Below are 16,998 nucleotides of genomic sequence, written 5' to 3'. Positions count from 1 at the left end.
CACATTGTTCACTCCTCACTAAGTTCACATAGTAGGTGCTTTACAAAAGCTCTGCTGCATCAAACCGAAAGCTCTTATGAACATCAAGCCTGAGCTTCTAGAAGCCACCAGAAAATTTTGGAATCATTCATCAGACCAATTGTAGGAGGTTAGTTAGGTAAATTTCTCATTTGCTGGATTTCTAGGAGCAGCAGACCGTTGCTACTTCCTTGCTTCATTTGCAAAGGTTGCAATGGAGGTGCACTAATGGGGAGCCCTAGGGCTGGTGGTACTCTGATGTGCGTTCATGATTTCACGGTGGCTGGTCCTCTCACCTGGGCACCCCCCCTTGATCCCCTCCACTGGGAAGGCCACACCCCCTCCTCCCCATGCTCCTTTCTCCGCCAGCTCCCAGCCTGCCTGGGGCAGTTGCCTACCTGTTGGACACTCAGGGCACTTGCTCACTCCCTTACTACACTGTTCTAGAAAAGTCTATATTTACTGTCAGTGAATTGTAGGACAAGTGATTTGTGATTTGATTCAAAACATCTCAATGCAAGAAAAATTATTTTGGAACATAACATAAAAATTTAGCTGTTTTATAAAAATATAGTTTACTGTGCCCAGTAATTGGAAATTTAAGTAAGTCCCTTTTTAGTTGCTGACACTTTCTCCTCAACTTAAAGATGACTGTATATTTTTAAAAATGTACTGAAGCAGATTTCCATTTGCTAAATAATCCACTGGAGAAGGCAATAATCAAAAACTTACTGAAATACTCAGAAACAACATGGGACTCTAAGCTCAATGCAAAGTCTTCAGCTAGTTTGTAAGTTAGTCTTGTGAGAACAGCACCCTGCGGCACAGTTGACAGCACTCTGTGTTTGGGTCAATATAGTTTCTACTGTATTTCTACTGGTGCCATTTCCATCTGCTCACTACAATTACAATGAAGTATGGTTCTAATACACATAAACATCAGTCTTTCCAGCAGCAAGCAAAGTGTTGTCAGAGGTTAAAAAACAACAACAAAAAAAACCCTACAGATTCACCACAACCAGCTTCATCTCATTCTCTTGTTACCATCAAAAGCAAAATTACTATTTCAGATTTTTTGCACTAAAAGAAATGCAATTTACTAAAAACTCTATCTTTCTGCCATTTTCCTTTTGCACTTAATTTTAGTTCTAATGTTGGAATAAATTCGCAAAAAATAAACCAAAACAAAACACAAAACTCCAAAGCAGAGCAGTATCATTAAAGTAAAAATTATTTAATAAAACACAACTGAGGAGTATACCACATTACTGTCAGGAATAGGGCTTTTCTAGCAGGGATTCCTGAGGACTCTGTGCCTCTAGAAAAAATGACTGGAGGCCCCAGCATGGGGGAGGGGCGGGGCGGAGCATGAGATTGGGCAGGAGCACCAGACAAGGAGAGGAAGGCTGCAGAGCATAACCAGTGAGGAACCACATGCAGCCGCGGATGAGCTGTCCTTGTCACCCCTCAGCTCCAGTCACTACTTTAAAATGGTCCTCATGGGAAGAAACAGAAAGAGCCCTGCCAGCCTACACACACGAAGAGAAGATGGAATAAAATAAATACATATACTCCTTCCTTCGGCAGTAGAAGAGCCAGGACTCAAATCGACAAGATCTCAAGGCTGTAATAACAGCATCAAGAGACAGAACACACAGAATCCGGTTCTGGGTAAGGGTGGAGCTCTGGAGTCAGGGGGCCCGGGTGTGGGTCACAATCAACAGATCTGTCACTTACGGGCTAGGCCAATTAAATCACTGATCCTCTGTGTGCCTCTGTGTCCTCTGTGTCCTCATCTACAAAGCGAGGATGATTATCCATAGTGTCTCCTCCCTGCTGTGATGCATAAAAGAGAAAAACACAGCAAGCGCTGTGAGCTATGGGGGGTGCTCAGGGAGTGGCCGCTGCCACTATAATTGTCATGACTGGTAGGTCTCTGCCCTTCAGTAACCCTGCACGCTACCAGGTCTCTCCAATCTACGGGCACAACTTGCCTCCTCTGTCAACTGGGCAACAATGACAATTTGTTGCTTTGAATGGGAAGGAGATGAAAGCGGGGCTGGGCCATCTCAACTCCAGAGGCCTATTGGAGCTGTAAGCCGTAGTTATTTGTCAGCAAAACTCGTGGTTCAGTCAGTGGTGAGGAAAGTCTCACTGCAAGAATGATCGAGAGGACTCATAGTTTGCTGCTGCTGAACGATGATGTATCAATAAAAATTGAGTTTCCAAATCTCATTACATTTCCACACATAGCCTGAAGTTGTTTGGTATGAGATCAATGCTTTCCCTGGCATGGACCCTACTGTCTGTCTCTAGTCCTTAATTTTAAAAGTCTACACTAATTTACATAGCCCCGAATCCAGCAGGGATCCAGCAATACCAGTAGCTTATAAACCATTTTGGCAAACTCAAAGATGAGAAAGAAAATGTATGAAAGAAAGAACACTGACTGACGCATGTTTGAGGTGGATGTCTTTCCATTAGCATAAAATTCAGTTCTTTTTAAAAAGATGGTATCCAGCCTTTGTTGCAATATGTTCCCCTTAGCTTTGGGTACAATCAAAAGCTCTCAGGAAAACCAACCCAACTCCCATGAGTCAGTGTAGATCCTTGAGTTAACAGCAGGGAGCCAAACATACCAGCTTCAGCTGTGGTGAAGTTCTGGCACGTCCATTCACTCCATTTCCAGAAGCGGTTGGCATTAGCACAGCGCACTTGGGCCATGTACTGTGTGTCCGGCTCCAGGCCACCGAAGAGGTGCTCACCATCAACCTTGACGGAAATGTTGTGCTTTTTCAAAGAGAGGAAGGAAGGAAGGGTGGGAGGGAGGAAGGAAAAGAAGAAATGAAATGAAAAGGAAAAAGGAAACAAGAAGAAAGAAGCAGAAGAAGGAACAGAGAAGACAGGTGTCATGGTGAGCACACTTCATTGCAAAGTCCAGTCACAGAATGGTACATTCTGATTTGGGGTAAGACCACTTCTTCTTCGGGAAAAGCCCAACTCTAAAGTTTGTTATTAATTTCATGAACCTTTTAAACAGATTACCCTTACCATTTGAACCCACACAGAAATAAGATTTTATTTTTAATCAACTAATTAATTTTTTATTAGTTTCAGAGGTAGAATTTGGTGATTCATCAGTTGCATATAACACCCAGTGCTCATTATATCAAGTGTCCTCCTTAATGCCCATCACCCAACTATCCTTCCCCGCACCCACCTCCCCCAGAAATAAGACTTTAAAGGGTTTTATTCATTAGTTTCTCTCTTCAGGACATAAAGGGACTTTCTGGAAATAGAATATTAAGCAGCATTCTTACTTGTGTCACTTTTCCTTCACCATAGAGGTCAACCTGGCACAACAGTGTATAATAATTCCCAATGGTGTGTACCTTCCAGGTCATGGTGGCATTTGTGGCGCTTACATTTTTAAATAATACATTAAAGGGAGCCTTTGGGTGCACTGCCAAAAAAAGAAAGAAAGAGAAAAAAGGAAACAAAGTAAAAAAAAAAATTCAAGCATAAATCCAAAAAGACTTTGGTAAACAGCAGTTCATGTCTTCATTTATTTATTCAGTGGTGTATCTTTTTGTTTCTTTTTGAAAAAATGGTAAATGAAACCAGACATACAAGATGGAGTAAGCCAACTAAAGTTTTTCTCTCTCACCGATTATATTAGAAATTCTGAACAAAAAATAAGAAGAAACTACCAAGGACTCTTCAAATTAAACAAAAGCAGGCAGATTGTGAAGGGGAATCAAAACTTGGAGAAGTGGCTCATGGGGAGAGTATAACAGAACCCAGAGTCTAAACAAAATAACAATCAACAATGTCAAAGGTACAACCCAAAATTATTCTACATACAAAAACTCAGAACATGTCACCAATTTCCAAAGGAAAAGATAATCAACAGATGCCAACATCAAAATGACCCATATGGCTTCAATTATTAAAGACTTTAAGAGAGATCCATGTCATAACAGTAAACACACTTGAAGTAAACAGAAGAAAAACACTTCTCAGCAGAAAAATAGAAACTATTTTTTAAAAAATCCAATGGAAATTTTGGAACCAAAAAGTATAATATCTGAAATGAAAAATGGACTGGATGAGGTTCAGGTCTTGAAAAGACAAAGTAAGCACCTCCCATCCTGTCTATCCCCCTGAATCCAGTCAATATAGTGCACGAAGCATTCTCAAATATTCTCAGTGTAATGCATGGAGCATTCTCAAATATTCTATTTGCGAACTCTAAAGGTAGACAGCAGCAGGCAGATTGGAGAAGACCAGAATGTGAAGTCTCACTGTGCAGGCAGTGGGAGGGTAAAGGAAGACATGTGGCTTGTAAAGCTTCTACATTTTACTTAAAGTGGAAAATAAGAAAACTGTGAAAGATTAGCAACACATTGTAATCTCCGGAGGAAAAAACAGGAATACAAAGAGACGTAGGCGAATGTCAGTAGATAAACTGAAGTGGAATACTAAAAAATATTCAAATAATCCCAAAGGGGGCAGGAGAGAAGATCAGGGGAACATAAAACAGAGGGAACAAATAGAAAATAAATAATAAAATGATAGGCTTAAGTCCAACCATATTAATAATTATGTCAAATACAAATGTTCCAAACACACCGATAAAAAGAGAAATTGTCAGATGGGAGAGAAAATGAAACCAGTCATGGACTTGCCTTCAACGTGCAACAGGGGAGCAAACATGAATCAATAACCACAAAAATAATTGTAACACTGAAAGAGGGATGACAACAGTGAAAGTGTAAAAGGCCTTTTTGACCTAAAAGATGGAGTTCTAGAAGTTCCTGTCCTGAGCTTTCATCTCTATTTCACTACCCACAGGCTGATGACTCACAATTCTAATTCTCCGTCCCAGACTTCTGCCTTGCTCTCCAAACTCTACCTCCAACCGTCTCTTCAACATCTCCACTGAGATATCTCACAGTCGGGGGACTCAAACACAAGTGAGAGATAAAACCTTACCACTGGCCATCCACTGAGATATCTAAAAGACAGCTCAAACTTGACACGGCTAAAATAGAACTCCATGCTCCTGCTCAGGGCTGCTCCTCCCCAATATCCTCCCCATTTCAGGAAATAGTTCCAGTATTAGCTCAATTGTTTAGGCCAAAACCCTAGGAATCATCCTAAATTCCTCTTTCCTTATAACGCACATGGCTTCCCTAAGAAAGTCCTACCAACTCTTTCCCAAAGTGAATTCAGAATATGACCACTTCCCACCAACTTCATCACTCCATCTGGTGCAAAGTCTTCGGCTGACGACTGCAACAGCCTCCAAGCATCTCCCTGTCTCCACCCTCGCCCCGGACAGCCCAGCCTAAGCAACCTTTTCCTACAGCGTAAGCCACATCACTTATCTGTCCCAATGAACACCTTCTAACACAACCGGTAAGACTACCCTGTTCATTCCACAGTTGCTGCGTGACCAGGACACTCCAATCTCCTTTCTCTCATAGTATGGGCACAAGAACATTCTTCCTGTCTCATAAACAACCCAGAGCTTGTCCCCATCCCATGACCTTTTCAAATTCTATTCTTTTTGCTTCAAATGCTCTTCCCCTCGATATTTTCTGCTTCTGTCTCATTCTTAACCGCATCATCCGAAATGAAGCAGCATCGGGCATTCTCTCCCATGTTATCTAAGTTGACCTTCTCCACAGCACATATCAATACTTGAAATACTGTGTGTTTACTGTATGTGTCCATTCCCCACTCTCAATCCCTCCCCCAACACACTCTCGCATACAAGCTCATGAGGGGCAGTTACCCGGTTTGATTCACTGCCGAGTCCCCGGTGCCTGCTACACCAGAGGCACTCTGTCACTATGTGGCTGACTGAGTGGCGATTATGCTGAAATCCGTGTAGGAATTAAGAAGGTAAAAGGTGAAGGATGAGCATTCTAGAAAAAGTGAACATGTGTAAAGAATCTGCATTTCATAAAAGAGAAGACGTGATCAAAACATAGGAAGAAATATTCAACTTTCGGGAGGTAGATCGAAACCATCACAGATACCACGGTGCACCCAGGACACGGACGGAGTGGAAAGGGCAACCATACCAGCGTGGAAAGACTATGCATTCAAGGGCCGAGGTATGACCGGCGGAGCCACTTTGGAAAACCATTGACTTTATGTCTAAAGTTGCACATTCACATTCTCTATGTCCTCACCAATTCCACTCTGGGGTATACATTTACGAAAACAAACTTAGGCCAGTACTATATCCATAATGCTCCTATTAGCACCCAAGAGCAAAAACCTTGATACGACCTGAAAACCGTCAACAGAGATGCCTGAACAAAATACCAGAGATTTATACAGTGAAGTACTCTATGGCGGTGAAAATCAACGGACTATAACAACACTCAACAGGGGCGCCTGGGTGGCTCAGTCGGTGAAGCGACTGCCTTTAGCTCAGGTCATGATCCCAGGGTCCTGGAATCGAGTTCTGCATCGGGCTCCTTGCTCAGCGGGGAGCCTGCTTCTCCCTCTCCCTCTGCCTCTGCTCCCCCTGCTTGTGCTCTCTCTCTCTCTGTCAAATAAATAAATAAAATCTTAAAAAAAAACCACTCAACAGTATGGGTCAATATCAGTAATTTAATACTAAATTATTAAATTACTAATTATCACACATGGCATGATGTCTTTTATATACATTAAAATCAATCAAAATAAAAACATAGTATTTTTAGGATGACATTAGAAATGAGAATACATGCACCCCTACATACACACATGCATTCATGATTTGAAGCTGTAATTATCTTGGTGGAAGGAGCAGGGCTGGGGGGCTGTGGGACGGGAGACGAAGTGAGTTACTGTCAAGAGTTCTAGTCTGAAGGTGAGTAGGAAGCATGCAGATGCTTATCGCATTATCAAAACAAACAAGTAACAGGGACCGGGGGCCACACACGCATCCGTGAAGAGAAGGGTGGCATCACTGAGAGTTATAAATTAAAACTTTCTTTTTTTTTAAGATTTATTTATCTATTTGATAGCAGTGGAGAGAGGGAGAGAGCGCACATGTGTGCACGAGCAGGGGGAGGGGCAGAGGGAGATGCGGGACTCCCAAAGGCATATGCTTCAACCGACTGAGCCACCAGGGTGTCCCTAAATTAAAACTTTCACTTAGGATGTGAATTAGGCAGAAATCTACAGCACATTTCCTTGATCACACAATGGGTCACACAACGATGAGTTGGTAGCCACAGCGGGCTCTGCCACTAATCTCACCTCGATGAGTCAGGTTAAAAAGAAGGTAAACACTTCTCTTTCTTAAGTAGTTTTCAGCCGTGAGCGTGAAGTTATACGTTTCTTGGGACTGTGGAGCTACTTGCCAACTACACCAGCTTTTGTGTTTACAAAGTGTCTTTTTCCCGGAAAATCTTAAAAAAAAAAATAAAACAAACACAAAACAATAATTTCAGGGTTTATACTTTTGTCAACGCAGATATATAACCCTACATTCAGGGCACACTCATGGCTTTCAAACTACGTTCCACAGGATGGCGTCCATCCCCCATCATTTAACAAATGCCAATACTGAAAATGTTGTTTCAACAAATTCGATTTCTGTGGTGAAATGTGTAAGGACAATGAATCACTGACTGCCCCCCTCCACCGACATGCGGGATGAGAATACTCCTTAATTTATTCTAAATATTCTTAAAAAGTTAAAAATTAGGTAGACCCAGATTACCAGATGGAACTATGTTCCCATCAAGAGTCATCATTAATGGGCTTTCTTTTCATTTTTATGTGACGTTTTCCTTTCACGAAACTCAGGGGGAAAGTACTGTGCAGCTGGCGCCACTGAAAGGCTTCCTCCTGACTCTGGGTGGGTGGTGGTAAACGATCTGTTCCCATTTTCCCCAACATCTACACGTGGCTCTTGTTGTCACAAGCGCCTTAAACAGGGAGGAGTTTGTCAAGAAGGCAACCAGAGCTAACTTACGATTCAAATAAAGTGTAGCTTTGGGAGAGCTGTTTGAGCAAGCCAGTGTCCCTCCCGGGATCCCAAGTGCAGTTCAAAGTCATGAGGTCCTGGGTTTCGCAAGAAAAATCCTTGGGCTCCTCAAGGACTTCTGTCCACACAAAGAAAAAAAAAACAGATGAAAGACTTAGTTAAACCCCCTTATTGAAAGACAAGGAAAAGGGAAAGCCCCTTCTGGGTCTGAGGCCACAGAGTCACTCTGAATGATAAAAGCATCACACCCGCACCTCCAGAGAGTCATAATTCAGGCACCTCATCTCAGCCTTCTCCCTTCCCTTGTTCTTGTCTGAGGCATCCCTGGGACAGTGGTGGGAGTTGTGCAGTGGTCTGCAGTGTGTCCCCGTGATGGGATTGTACCCCCAGGGCCTGCTAAGAGGTACTCAACACCTATGGTTGAGTGTCAGACAGACCAAGTGAGCAGAAGAATGAATGAATGAATGAATGAATGAATGAATGAAGTCAGTGCTGCCTGCTGTTTCATTGTGGAAGCTGCGGCTCACAGAGAGCCTCGGGGCTATTATGCTTGGGATGCCTGGAAGTCCGATTTGGTGGCCTGCTAAGCTGGGCGGCAGGGCGCTGAGAGTTGGAGGACGGTGCACACCTCCAAGCCCCTGACGTCCCTGAGGCTCTCAGAGACCACGCCCTGGGGGACCGCGGTGGCAGGTGTGCTGGAGCCCGGAGCCGCCTCTGCCGGAGAAGCAGGAGGGAGCAGGCCCAGTTGTTGCCCTACCCACAGCACAGGAGAAACCCTGGGCAGGTGCACACAGACCTCCGTAAAAAGGTACAGCGTTCCCTCTCCCCTGTCGCCAGCCACGGAGGCACCTGACTGACGTCTTCCACGCCTACTTCAGAACCGGATGGCCTCCATCCGCTGGATTCCCACTGTGCGTGGCTTCGGTGTTGGGGTGGGGCCCGTCCATGTTCATTCACCCTCAACCAACCAGTCGTGGGCCCATTTCACAGAGAAGGAAACAGGCTCAGAGAGGCTGGTAACCTTGGCCAAGGTGGGACACTCGGGCGCGGGGGAAGAAGATTCAAACCCGGGTCTTCTGGGCACAACCCTGGCTGCCTCCCTTGAGTCGGTGGCCGCCCTGCCATCGCTCTCCCCACTCTGCCATCTTGCAGTCCTGCCAGCATGGCTGAGGCGAGGCAGGGCCCTTGCCACGGGTCCAGGAAATGACCCGAACTTTCTCCCCTTTAATACTCTTGGTTTCTAGGAATAAAATTATCAATAAGGACAAGACAACAACAGGAAATCCTGCAAGTATTGCTTCAGGGTATCTTTTCTAGAGTCTCTCCTAGAAGACTCAGGAGACAAAAGAACATCCAAACCACGGGTGGAAATGTTTACTTGCTTTCTGGGAAAGGAAATTCTATCTCTTCTAGGAAACGGGAAGAGAAGAGCACAGAGCATGTGTTCACTTACTTGACACAAAGAGGACGATGCCCTTTATACCGTCTCCTTGGTCCACCTTACAATAGATATTTGTCCCGGTTTCCCTAATGAAAGCAACATGATTCAAGTTGAACATGGAGACATTTGGACCAAGCTGTTCTCCCTGCATCCGTACGCCTTCCAAATAACAGGATATGTTATTTTGCTGACTCCTGGAAACGTAACAAATGGTGACATTGGAGCCTTCTTCCACCAGCTTATCTTTAGGGAAAACGAACAATGGCTCGTGTCCAAGAGAATTCTGTACTACAAGAGAAAAATAAGACAGCTCATTTAGAACCTCACTCCAATTTCAAACCAGCCCCTCTGGTCTCACTCTCAATGATAGCGTCAGCCTCTTCTACCTGCTGGGGAAAAGAGGAGCCGAAATTTCTAGACAAACCTAGAAAGTTTGGTGCCTGCACAAACACTCCTTCCTACAAGGGCTCCTATTGTTAGGCAGAATACTGCTGTTCTTACTTCAAAGACAGTGGGTGCTGTCGCCCTGGGAGTAGGTGTCACTGCTAGCTTTGCTTCTGATGGCCACAGCTGCTCTCTACGGGCCGCAGCCCCAAGGGAAGCGCTGCGTTAAGTGGGATGTACAATATCTCTTACCACCTGACATACCTGGCACAGGTAGGACTGAGCCCAAGTTCACTCACCCAGCAAGTGGCAAAGCCACGTTCACACCCGCCAGGCCTGACCATCTCCACAGCCACGTGTCCCCCATCCCCATTTTTTTTAAAGATTCTATTTATTTTAGAGAGAGAGTGAGAAAGAACCTGAGCAAGAGGGGCAAAAGGAGAGGGAGAGAGAGAATCTCAAGCAGACTCCGTGCCGAGTGCAGAGCCCCATGCGGGACTAGATCCCACAACCCTGAGATCATGACCTGGGCTGAAATCAAGATTCTGATGCTTAGCCGACTGAGCTAGCCAGGTGCCCACACGTGTCCCTCTTCATCTCTAAACTATATTATTGACCACATCTCTGTCCACCTTTTCGGAAATGCCAGTCACTCAAATATCTCCTTTTCCATCATCTCTCCTTCTATATGACCATCGGTATATAAAAATCCTCTGGTGTCTCCCATTTCAAGCCAACTCGCCGCCCTCCCGGTGCCTCCCTCCCGCCCCCTCTGCACCCGCTCCTCCACAGGGGGCCTCCCTGAAGGAGCTGTCTGCTCTTACTGCTCGGCTCCTTGGCTCCTGCTCACTCAGCCCACCGATGACGTCACCCTGCTGTGTGGCCTGGGGTAGGAGAGCTCTTTTAAAGGTCCCAGGTGATTCTAATACGCAACCATGGCTGAGAACCAGTGTTTGGGGTTAGGAATAATCAGTCAGGTTTTCCATTCATTCTTGAGTTAGTTTGGAGGTAATAGATTTGAGAAATCTAGTCTATTTTATCAAAGTTGTTTATAATGTTGTTCTTACTTTCTCTCTTACTATGTTTTCAGTCTCTGTTTTTTTTTCTATGTGTCCCTTTGTAGCAGTAGGATGTAATGGGAGGAGGGGGGTCTGTGGAACCAGGTTGGTCTAGGCTGGAATTCGGCTCTATCACTTACTGGCTTGATGGCCTTGCACGGGTTCTTTAAGCTAACTGTGCCTCAGTTTCCTCATCTGTGAAGTGGGGATAAGAATAATACATATTTCAAAGGGCTGATGTGAGGGCTAAATGAACATGTAGAGTGCTTAGAACATGACTAAAATGCAGATTTAATTCTATTACCGGTATTAAACTAATCACTAGACTACTCGTGGGTTAACGTGCTATCAGTTTGACTTAATAGATTTGTATAAACACTTAACAAAGGAATGGTTCTACTGGCAGGAATTTCAGATTATCAGGCAGGGTGTGTAAATTGAGAGAGCCAAATGCCTTTGCTTTAGAACTAGCCTATAGTTTTAAATGAGGCATACAAAACTGGCAAAATCCACTCTAAATTTTAATTATAACAAAATTAAATTATCAAAATTAAGAGATACTTAAAACATATTTATCCATAATCTCATTACTCAAATGAAACCTTGATTTCATTTTTCCGTATTCCACCCCTTCTCTCTGCATTAGGGTTGGCATGCGATGGCCCATGGACCAATTCTAGCTTGCCATCTGTTTTGGTAAATAAAGTTTTGTTAGAACACAACAATTCTCATTTGTTTACATATTGCTTAGGACTGCTTTCATGTTACAATGGCAGAGTTGAATAGTCATGACTGAGACCAATAGAGTCTGTAAAGCCTAAAATATTTCCTATCTTGCCATTTACACAAAAGCTTCCTAACCTCTGCTCTAGATGAAGACACATTTTGTCTTATTCTAATAAAAACATACCTACAATTTATGTTCTCTTACCATTCTATAATAAACACGGGTCCCATGTTTAGAAAATAAATACAAAATTGTCTCAATTTGTATAATTATCTCTAAGAATAAATTCTGAGGCAAAACCATAGACGCCTATCTATGGCAAATTTCATACCCATACTTTTTAGTTCCAAGGGAAGACAAAGAAAAATAATGTCTGTTTCTACTCAGTCTCCTCAAAAGAGACTTCTACTATTTGACTATTGATCCCCAAATAATATTAAACGTTCAACTTTTTAACTCTTCTATCACCTCCCTTCTTACCATCCACTTCCTCCCATGAACTCCAGTTGCTCCAGAACCTCTGCTCGGGGGTCTTGGCATCATCCACCGCACTCCTCATTCTTAGAAAATGTTTCGCACATTCCAAAGGCAGCTTGGATTCCCAGCTCCAATGCAGAACTTGGTTCCACTTCACAGTAGTGCTATAGTCCTCCTAGAAATAAAGAGTAAAACTTGGAAACATGGAGCCATGCCGTCCTGGAAAATGGCTTGACTACAGAGTTACCCCAGAGCACACACCCAGGAGCCCACCGCAGCTCCCAAATAAGCACCATGCGGCGCCTCACTAACCAGCTGGGTACCACGCTCTGATGTCTCAGCAGAACCTGCCACAGCTTCTTGCCTTTCGAAAGCTCACCTCCCACCCCCCATAGCTCTCTGATTCCAGGGGGCTCGTGGGGAGCAAGTGAGAGAAAACTGAAGCTGCTCAAGTCTTGGGGGAAGAGAAGGGAGTCAGAAGGTAGGCACAGGGCTCGTCACACAGAGCCTGCTAAGAAAATTTTTGCAAATGAAAGAACTAATTGAGTCATTCTTTAAAAATAAGCAAGATTGAAGAGTATTTTCTTAATAATCATTTTTAGTCACGGTCCGATCAAGTTGGCCAAATCTCAGTAGAGAGGGCAGTCCTTCGTGGTACCCAGGAGCACTGATGGCTCCCAGAAGCCAGTAGAAGGATCTCTATGAGGCCCTTGGGCTTTGTTTGTCTGTTTTCTGTTGGGTTTGGTTTGGTCTCTTATCTTTGCAGATACCGTGGTCAAGGGGCCATATCCTCTTCTTTGAGCTCCACCTGTTGGACTCTTTCATCCCCAAAGAGGTCAAGCACACAAGAATGTCTTACACTGTGCTCTTGGGAAGTTTGTCCAAGTAGAACTGCAACTGGTCTTCCCCTCACAGCCTTTTTTAAAAGATTTATTTATTTACTTTAGAGAGAGAGAGAGAGAGAGAGAGAGTGCCTGAGTAGGGGAGGGGCGGAGGGAGAAAGAGAATCTTAAGCAGGCTCCATGCTCAGCGCAGTAGCCCTACCTGAGGCTCGATCTAACGACCCTGAGATCATGAACCGAGCCTAAATCAAGAGTCGGACGCTTAACTGACTGAGCCACCAGGTGCCCCTCCACGCAGCCTTTCATCTTGATCTTTCTAAAATACTGGTATTCTCTTTCTCTAGTTCAATAGGCTTCAATGGCTCCTTTACACTTCACCCTCTCAGCCATCTACATTCTGACTCCAACCTACCTCTTCCTCTCGGGAGTCTCCTCTCTGGACACAGTGCTCTACCTTGCACTCGGGGCATAGCTTTTCGCTTTTACACGCCAGTGTTGGCTCACACAGCGTTCCTGGCTTAGTGTCCCCACACTCCCTCCGCACTGGGAATTAGTCCAGGCCACACCCATCCCCGCCTCCCCCGAAGCCTTCTGCACACTGGGTGTAGTTGTCGGCACTTCATCAGTTGTTGGGTGGTGTCCCTGGCTAAAGCATGGCCCCAAGAGAACGGGGACTGAGCTTCATTCTTCTTCACGTTCCACATGGCTCCAGGCACTCAGGCTCCTCGGTGGGACCCACCAGGACACTTGTTTTCTGCCCCCACCGCTGGGTGATGGGGACAACAAACGCTTGCACTTCCTGGGGAAAACGGAGTCTGCGTCCGCATTTCTAAAGGCCAATCTCAAGCCCTACAGTCACGAGGATGGGGGCAACACGCATGTCCCACACAAGCTGGAGTGGACCAACTCTGAGGCCTTCCCTCTGCTTATGTGGTTTCCCTTCCCCAGGCTGCTGGGCTAGAGTGGTGCCCGGGCCGAGGCCAGCACAGCCCCAGGTGAGAGCACTCGGGGCAGCGGGTGACATCTAACTGCACATCCCTTGCCCTCTCTGCAGGACTCCATGTTACAAAGTTTTTCTATTTTGGTTCATTGCTTGCTTTATTCCTAAACTACAAACATACAAGTTTTGAAGTCCTAAGCTACGCAACTTTTACTCTTTAATATGAGCAGTCTTGAGTCCATTTTGATTAAATATTGTTTAAGAGCAAATACAAACAAACCAACCCAGCAACTCTATCAATAATGGCAACCTTGCTGTCCACAAGCCACAGTCTGGGTTTTACCTCCTGCTTCTCTTGGGAATTTAGCCACTTTGTCATTCCCTGTGTCACCAGCCACTCCAGGCACCCCACCCCCCAGCCCCCTTCCTACCGGGAATGCTTCGCGGTCTCCAACCTCCCCACCTGTTCTGCGCTGTGAGCCAGAGTGGACTTTTCACACACTTCCCACCAGATCCTGTCTTTCCTCTTCTTTTTCTGGCTCTCAGCATAAAACAGGAAAACTGAGCATGACCTCCAATGGCCTGTGTGGTTCACTCCCAGCCACGCCTGCCCCTCGGTGTTCCCGGCTTTCAGGCCCAGGAGCTCACAGCCCTTCCCTCAGCGCCTGGGTTCACCCCTGCGGGCTCTCCCCAGAACAGTCTTCTCCACCCTCCCTTCTAAATTAGCTTCTAACCCTCTTTCTTCTTTTGGCTCACACAGTCCTTCTTCCAAGTCGCTGGAGACGGTCAGGCCTCATGGCGACCGCCCAGCAGCACCTCGTCCGCACCGGCACCGCGCTTGCCCCAGCGAGGACGCTCCCGCCTGGTGTTGGTCTCCTCACTCCCGCTCGGCGCGGACAGACGTGCGGCGGGAGGCATGGCGGCGCCCAGCACCTCGTCCGCACCGGCACCGCGCTTGCCCCAGCGAGGACGCTCCCGCCTCGTGTTGGTCTCCTCGCTCCCGCTCAGCGCTGACAGACGTGCGGCGGGAGGCATGGCGGCGCCCAGCACCTAGTCCGCACCGGCACCGCGCTTGCCCCAGCGAGGACGCTCCCGCCTGGTGTTGGTCTCCTCACTCCCACTCGGCGCGGACAGACGTGCGGCGGGAGGCATGGCGGCGCCCAGCTCCTCGTCCGCACCGGCACCGCGCTTGCCCCAGCGAGGACGCTCCCGCCTGGTGTTGGTCTCCTCGCTCCCGCTCAGCGCGGACAGACGTGCGGCGGGAGGCATGGCGGCGCCCAGCTCCGCCGCAAACGGGGAGCTCAGCGAGCGTATCCGTGCAGTAACAGGCAGTGGGCTCGCTCGCTCTCACTCACGACTTGTGGGGATTCTGTGTAACCGCAAACTTGGGCTTTGTGCCGTTCACAGGCTGGTCATGGGGGAGATACAGCTTTCCTTGAATGCGCCCATTCAGCGATGTTTTTCTCATGTGACGAATTGTGTTTGGGCTGTTTCCACTCACTGCAGTGCGAGTTGAATTTGGCAGAGACGCTAGTAAGTCGCCAGAAGCTGGCACGTCCGTCTGTACAGAAGTCAGAAGCTGGCACGTCCGTCTGTACAGAAGTCCAAGGGAGCTCCCCGATTCGTTCCCGATGCAGGCACGGGGCCCTGGCAGCCTGGGCTGCGGGCCTCCCTCGGGCCTGAGCGAGGACTGCACTCCCCTCCTCGGCGGCGGACAGGACGGAGAGCCAGCGGCCGGATAGGCCGGGCACAGAGCGGGGCCCAGGGGAGGCCGTCGGGCTGCCAGGAGGCCTCTGCGCGGCCGCACCGTCTGGGAGGCGGCTCCAGGTCCGGGCGGGCTGCGGGCTCGTGGACCAGGACGCTCCTCCACGGCTGGGTTAGGCACACGACCATCGGAGGCAGGAGGCCTGAAGGCGGCCCCTTCTCAGCACGTGTGGAAGCGCGGTCCGGCCTGCATCTGGGGGAGCTGCCTTACGAAAGGGAGCCTGTGCTCTCGACACAAGCGGTCCCCCTCGGCTGGTTTTCCTCCCCTTAACTGCGGGGGGATCTCATGTCTCTCCTTGACTTTAGGCCTGCGCGGGTCAGACAAGGGATTGTTGTATTGTCTGTTCTGGGAGGCACGGCCACCGATGACCCCGGGCGTGCCTGGGACCATCGCCGCTGTCTGGGCACGAGGGTGAAAGAGGATACCGTCCTGGCTCCCTGGCTCGGGGACCTTGAGAAGCACAACCCACCTCTCTGTGCCTTGGGTTTCTCCTCTCCCCAGTCAGGCTGGGCCCGGTGATATGGGGACAATACATCGGATAAGGCAAAACTCTAGTCTCCAAGATCTCGAGCCTTAGCAGGTTACAGAAGCAGGTTTCACAAGCTGCTCTAGCCTGAAAAAAGAACTCTTACACGAATCAAAGGTGAAAATAGATATGAACAACTGCCTGTTAGAAAAATAAAAAATGGGATCCACTTCGTCTATGGTTAGCCTTAACTTCTGCTAATGGTGGTAAGTACCAGTGTTTTATGAATTCTTCCAGCATTTCTCTCAAATTTCTTTTTCTAGGACAACTAGCCTCATTATGACCTTTGTGCAATATTTTACTGGGTCCAAATCAACAACCAGTGAGTACATCCATCAAAAATATAAAAATATGGGGGCACCTGGGTGGCTCAGCTGGTTAAGCGTCTGACTCTTGATTTCGGCTCAGGTGATGATCTCAGGGTCATGAGATCAAGCCCCACATCAGGCTCCACAGTGGGCATGTAGCCTACTTGGGATTCTCTCTCTGCCTCTACCCCTCCCCTACTCACTTGCATGTACTCTCTCCGTATCTCTTCTCTCTTAAAAAAAAAAAATATATACATATATATATATATATATATATATATATATATATATATATATATATATATATGAAAATACAAAAATGATGAGTATGAGGTCCAACAGTGGGCAGACATGCTGATGGTGGAAGGGGAACAGCTGTACATGAGCAATGCCATTGCTTAACATCAGAACACTGACCAACTCTCATTGTGGGAAACGACACTTGGCCGAGTGGAATGGTAGACCTGGTGTCAATACTAAATTGATAGAGGCAGAGTTATACCTACTTTAGGC

General features: G+C 46.8%; 1 protein-coding gene across 5 annotated transcripts in view; it reads right to left on the bottom strand.

Annotated features, from left to right (window-relative positions):
- OSMR (oncostatin M receptor) overlaps positions 1–16,998 on the bottom strand; it is a 49,195-nt gene that overhangs the window by 13,966 nt on the left and 18,231 nt on the right. For 4 of the 5 annotated variants that reach the window (XM_026506851.4, XM_026506852.4, XM_057312214.1 and 1 more), the window contains exons 4-9: positions 12,108–12,279; positions 9,471–9,746; positions 8,006–8,135; positions 7,285–7,436; positions 3,339–3,481; positions 2,658–2,808 (exon numbers count right to left, since the gene is read on the bottom strand). In XM_026506851.4, coding sequence (XP_026362636.2) covers positions 2,658–2,808; positions 3,339–3,481; positions 7,285–7,436; positions 8,006–8,135; positions 9,471–9,746; positions 12,108–12,279 — 1,024 coding nt within the window. Of the gene's footprint in view, positions 1–1,755; positions 1,855–2,657; positions 2,809–3,338; positions 3,482–7,284; positions 7,437–8,005; positions 8,136–9,470; positions 9,747–12,107; positions 12,280–16,998 lie in introns of all 5 variants that reach the window. The other variant, XR_008959202.1, reaches the window with a different exon arrangement.

The sequence above is a fragment of the Ursus arctos genome, unplaced genomic scaffold (assembly GCF_023065955.2).
Source record: "Ursus arctos isolate Adak ecotype North America unplaced genomic scaffold, UrsArc2.0 scaffold_15, whole genome shotgun sequence".
Taxonomy (NCBI): Eukaryota; Metazoa; Chordata; class Mammalia; order Carnivora; family Ursidae; genus Ursus; species Ursus arctos.
This window is presented reverse-complemented; position numbering and strand designations above follow the sequence as displayed.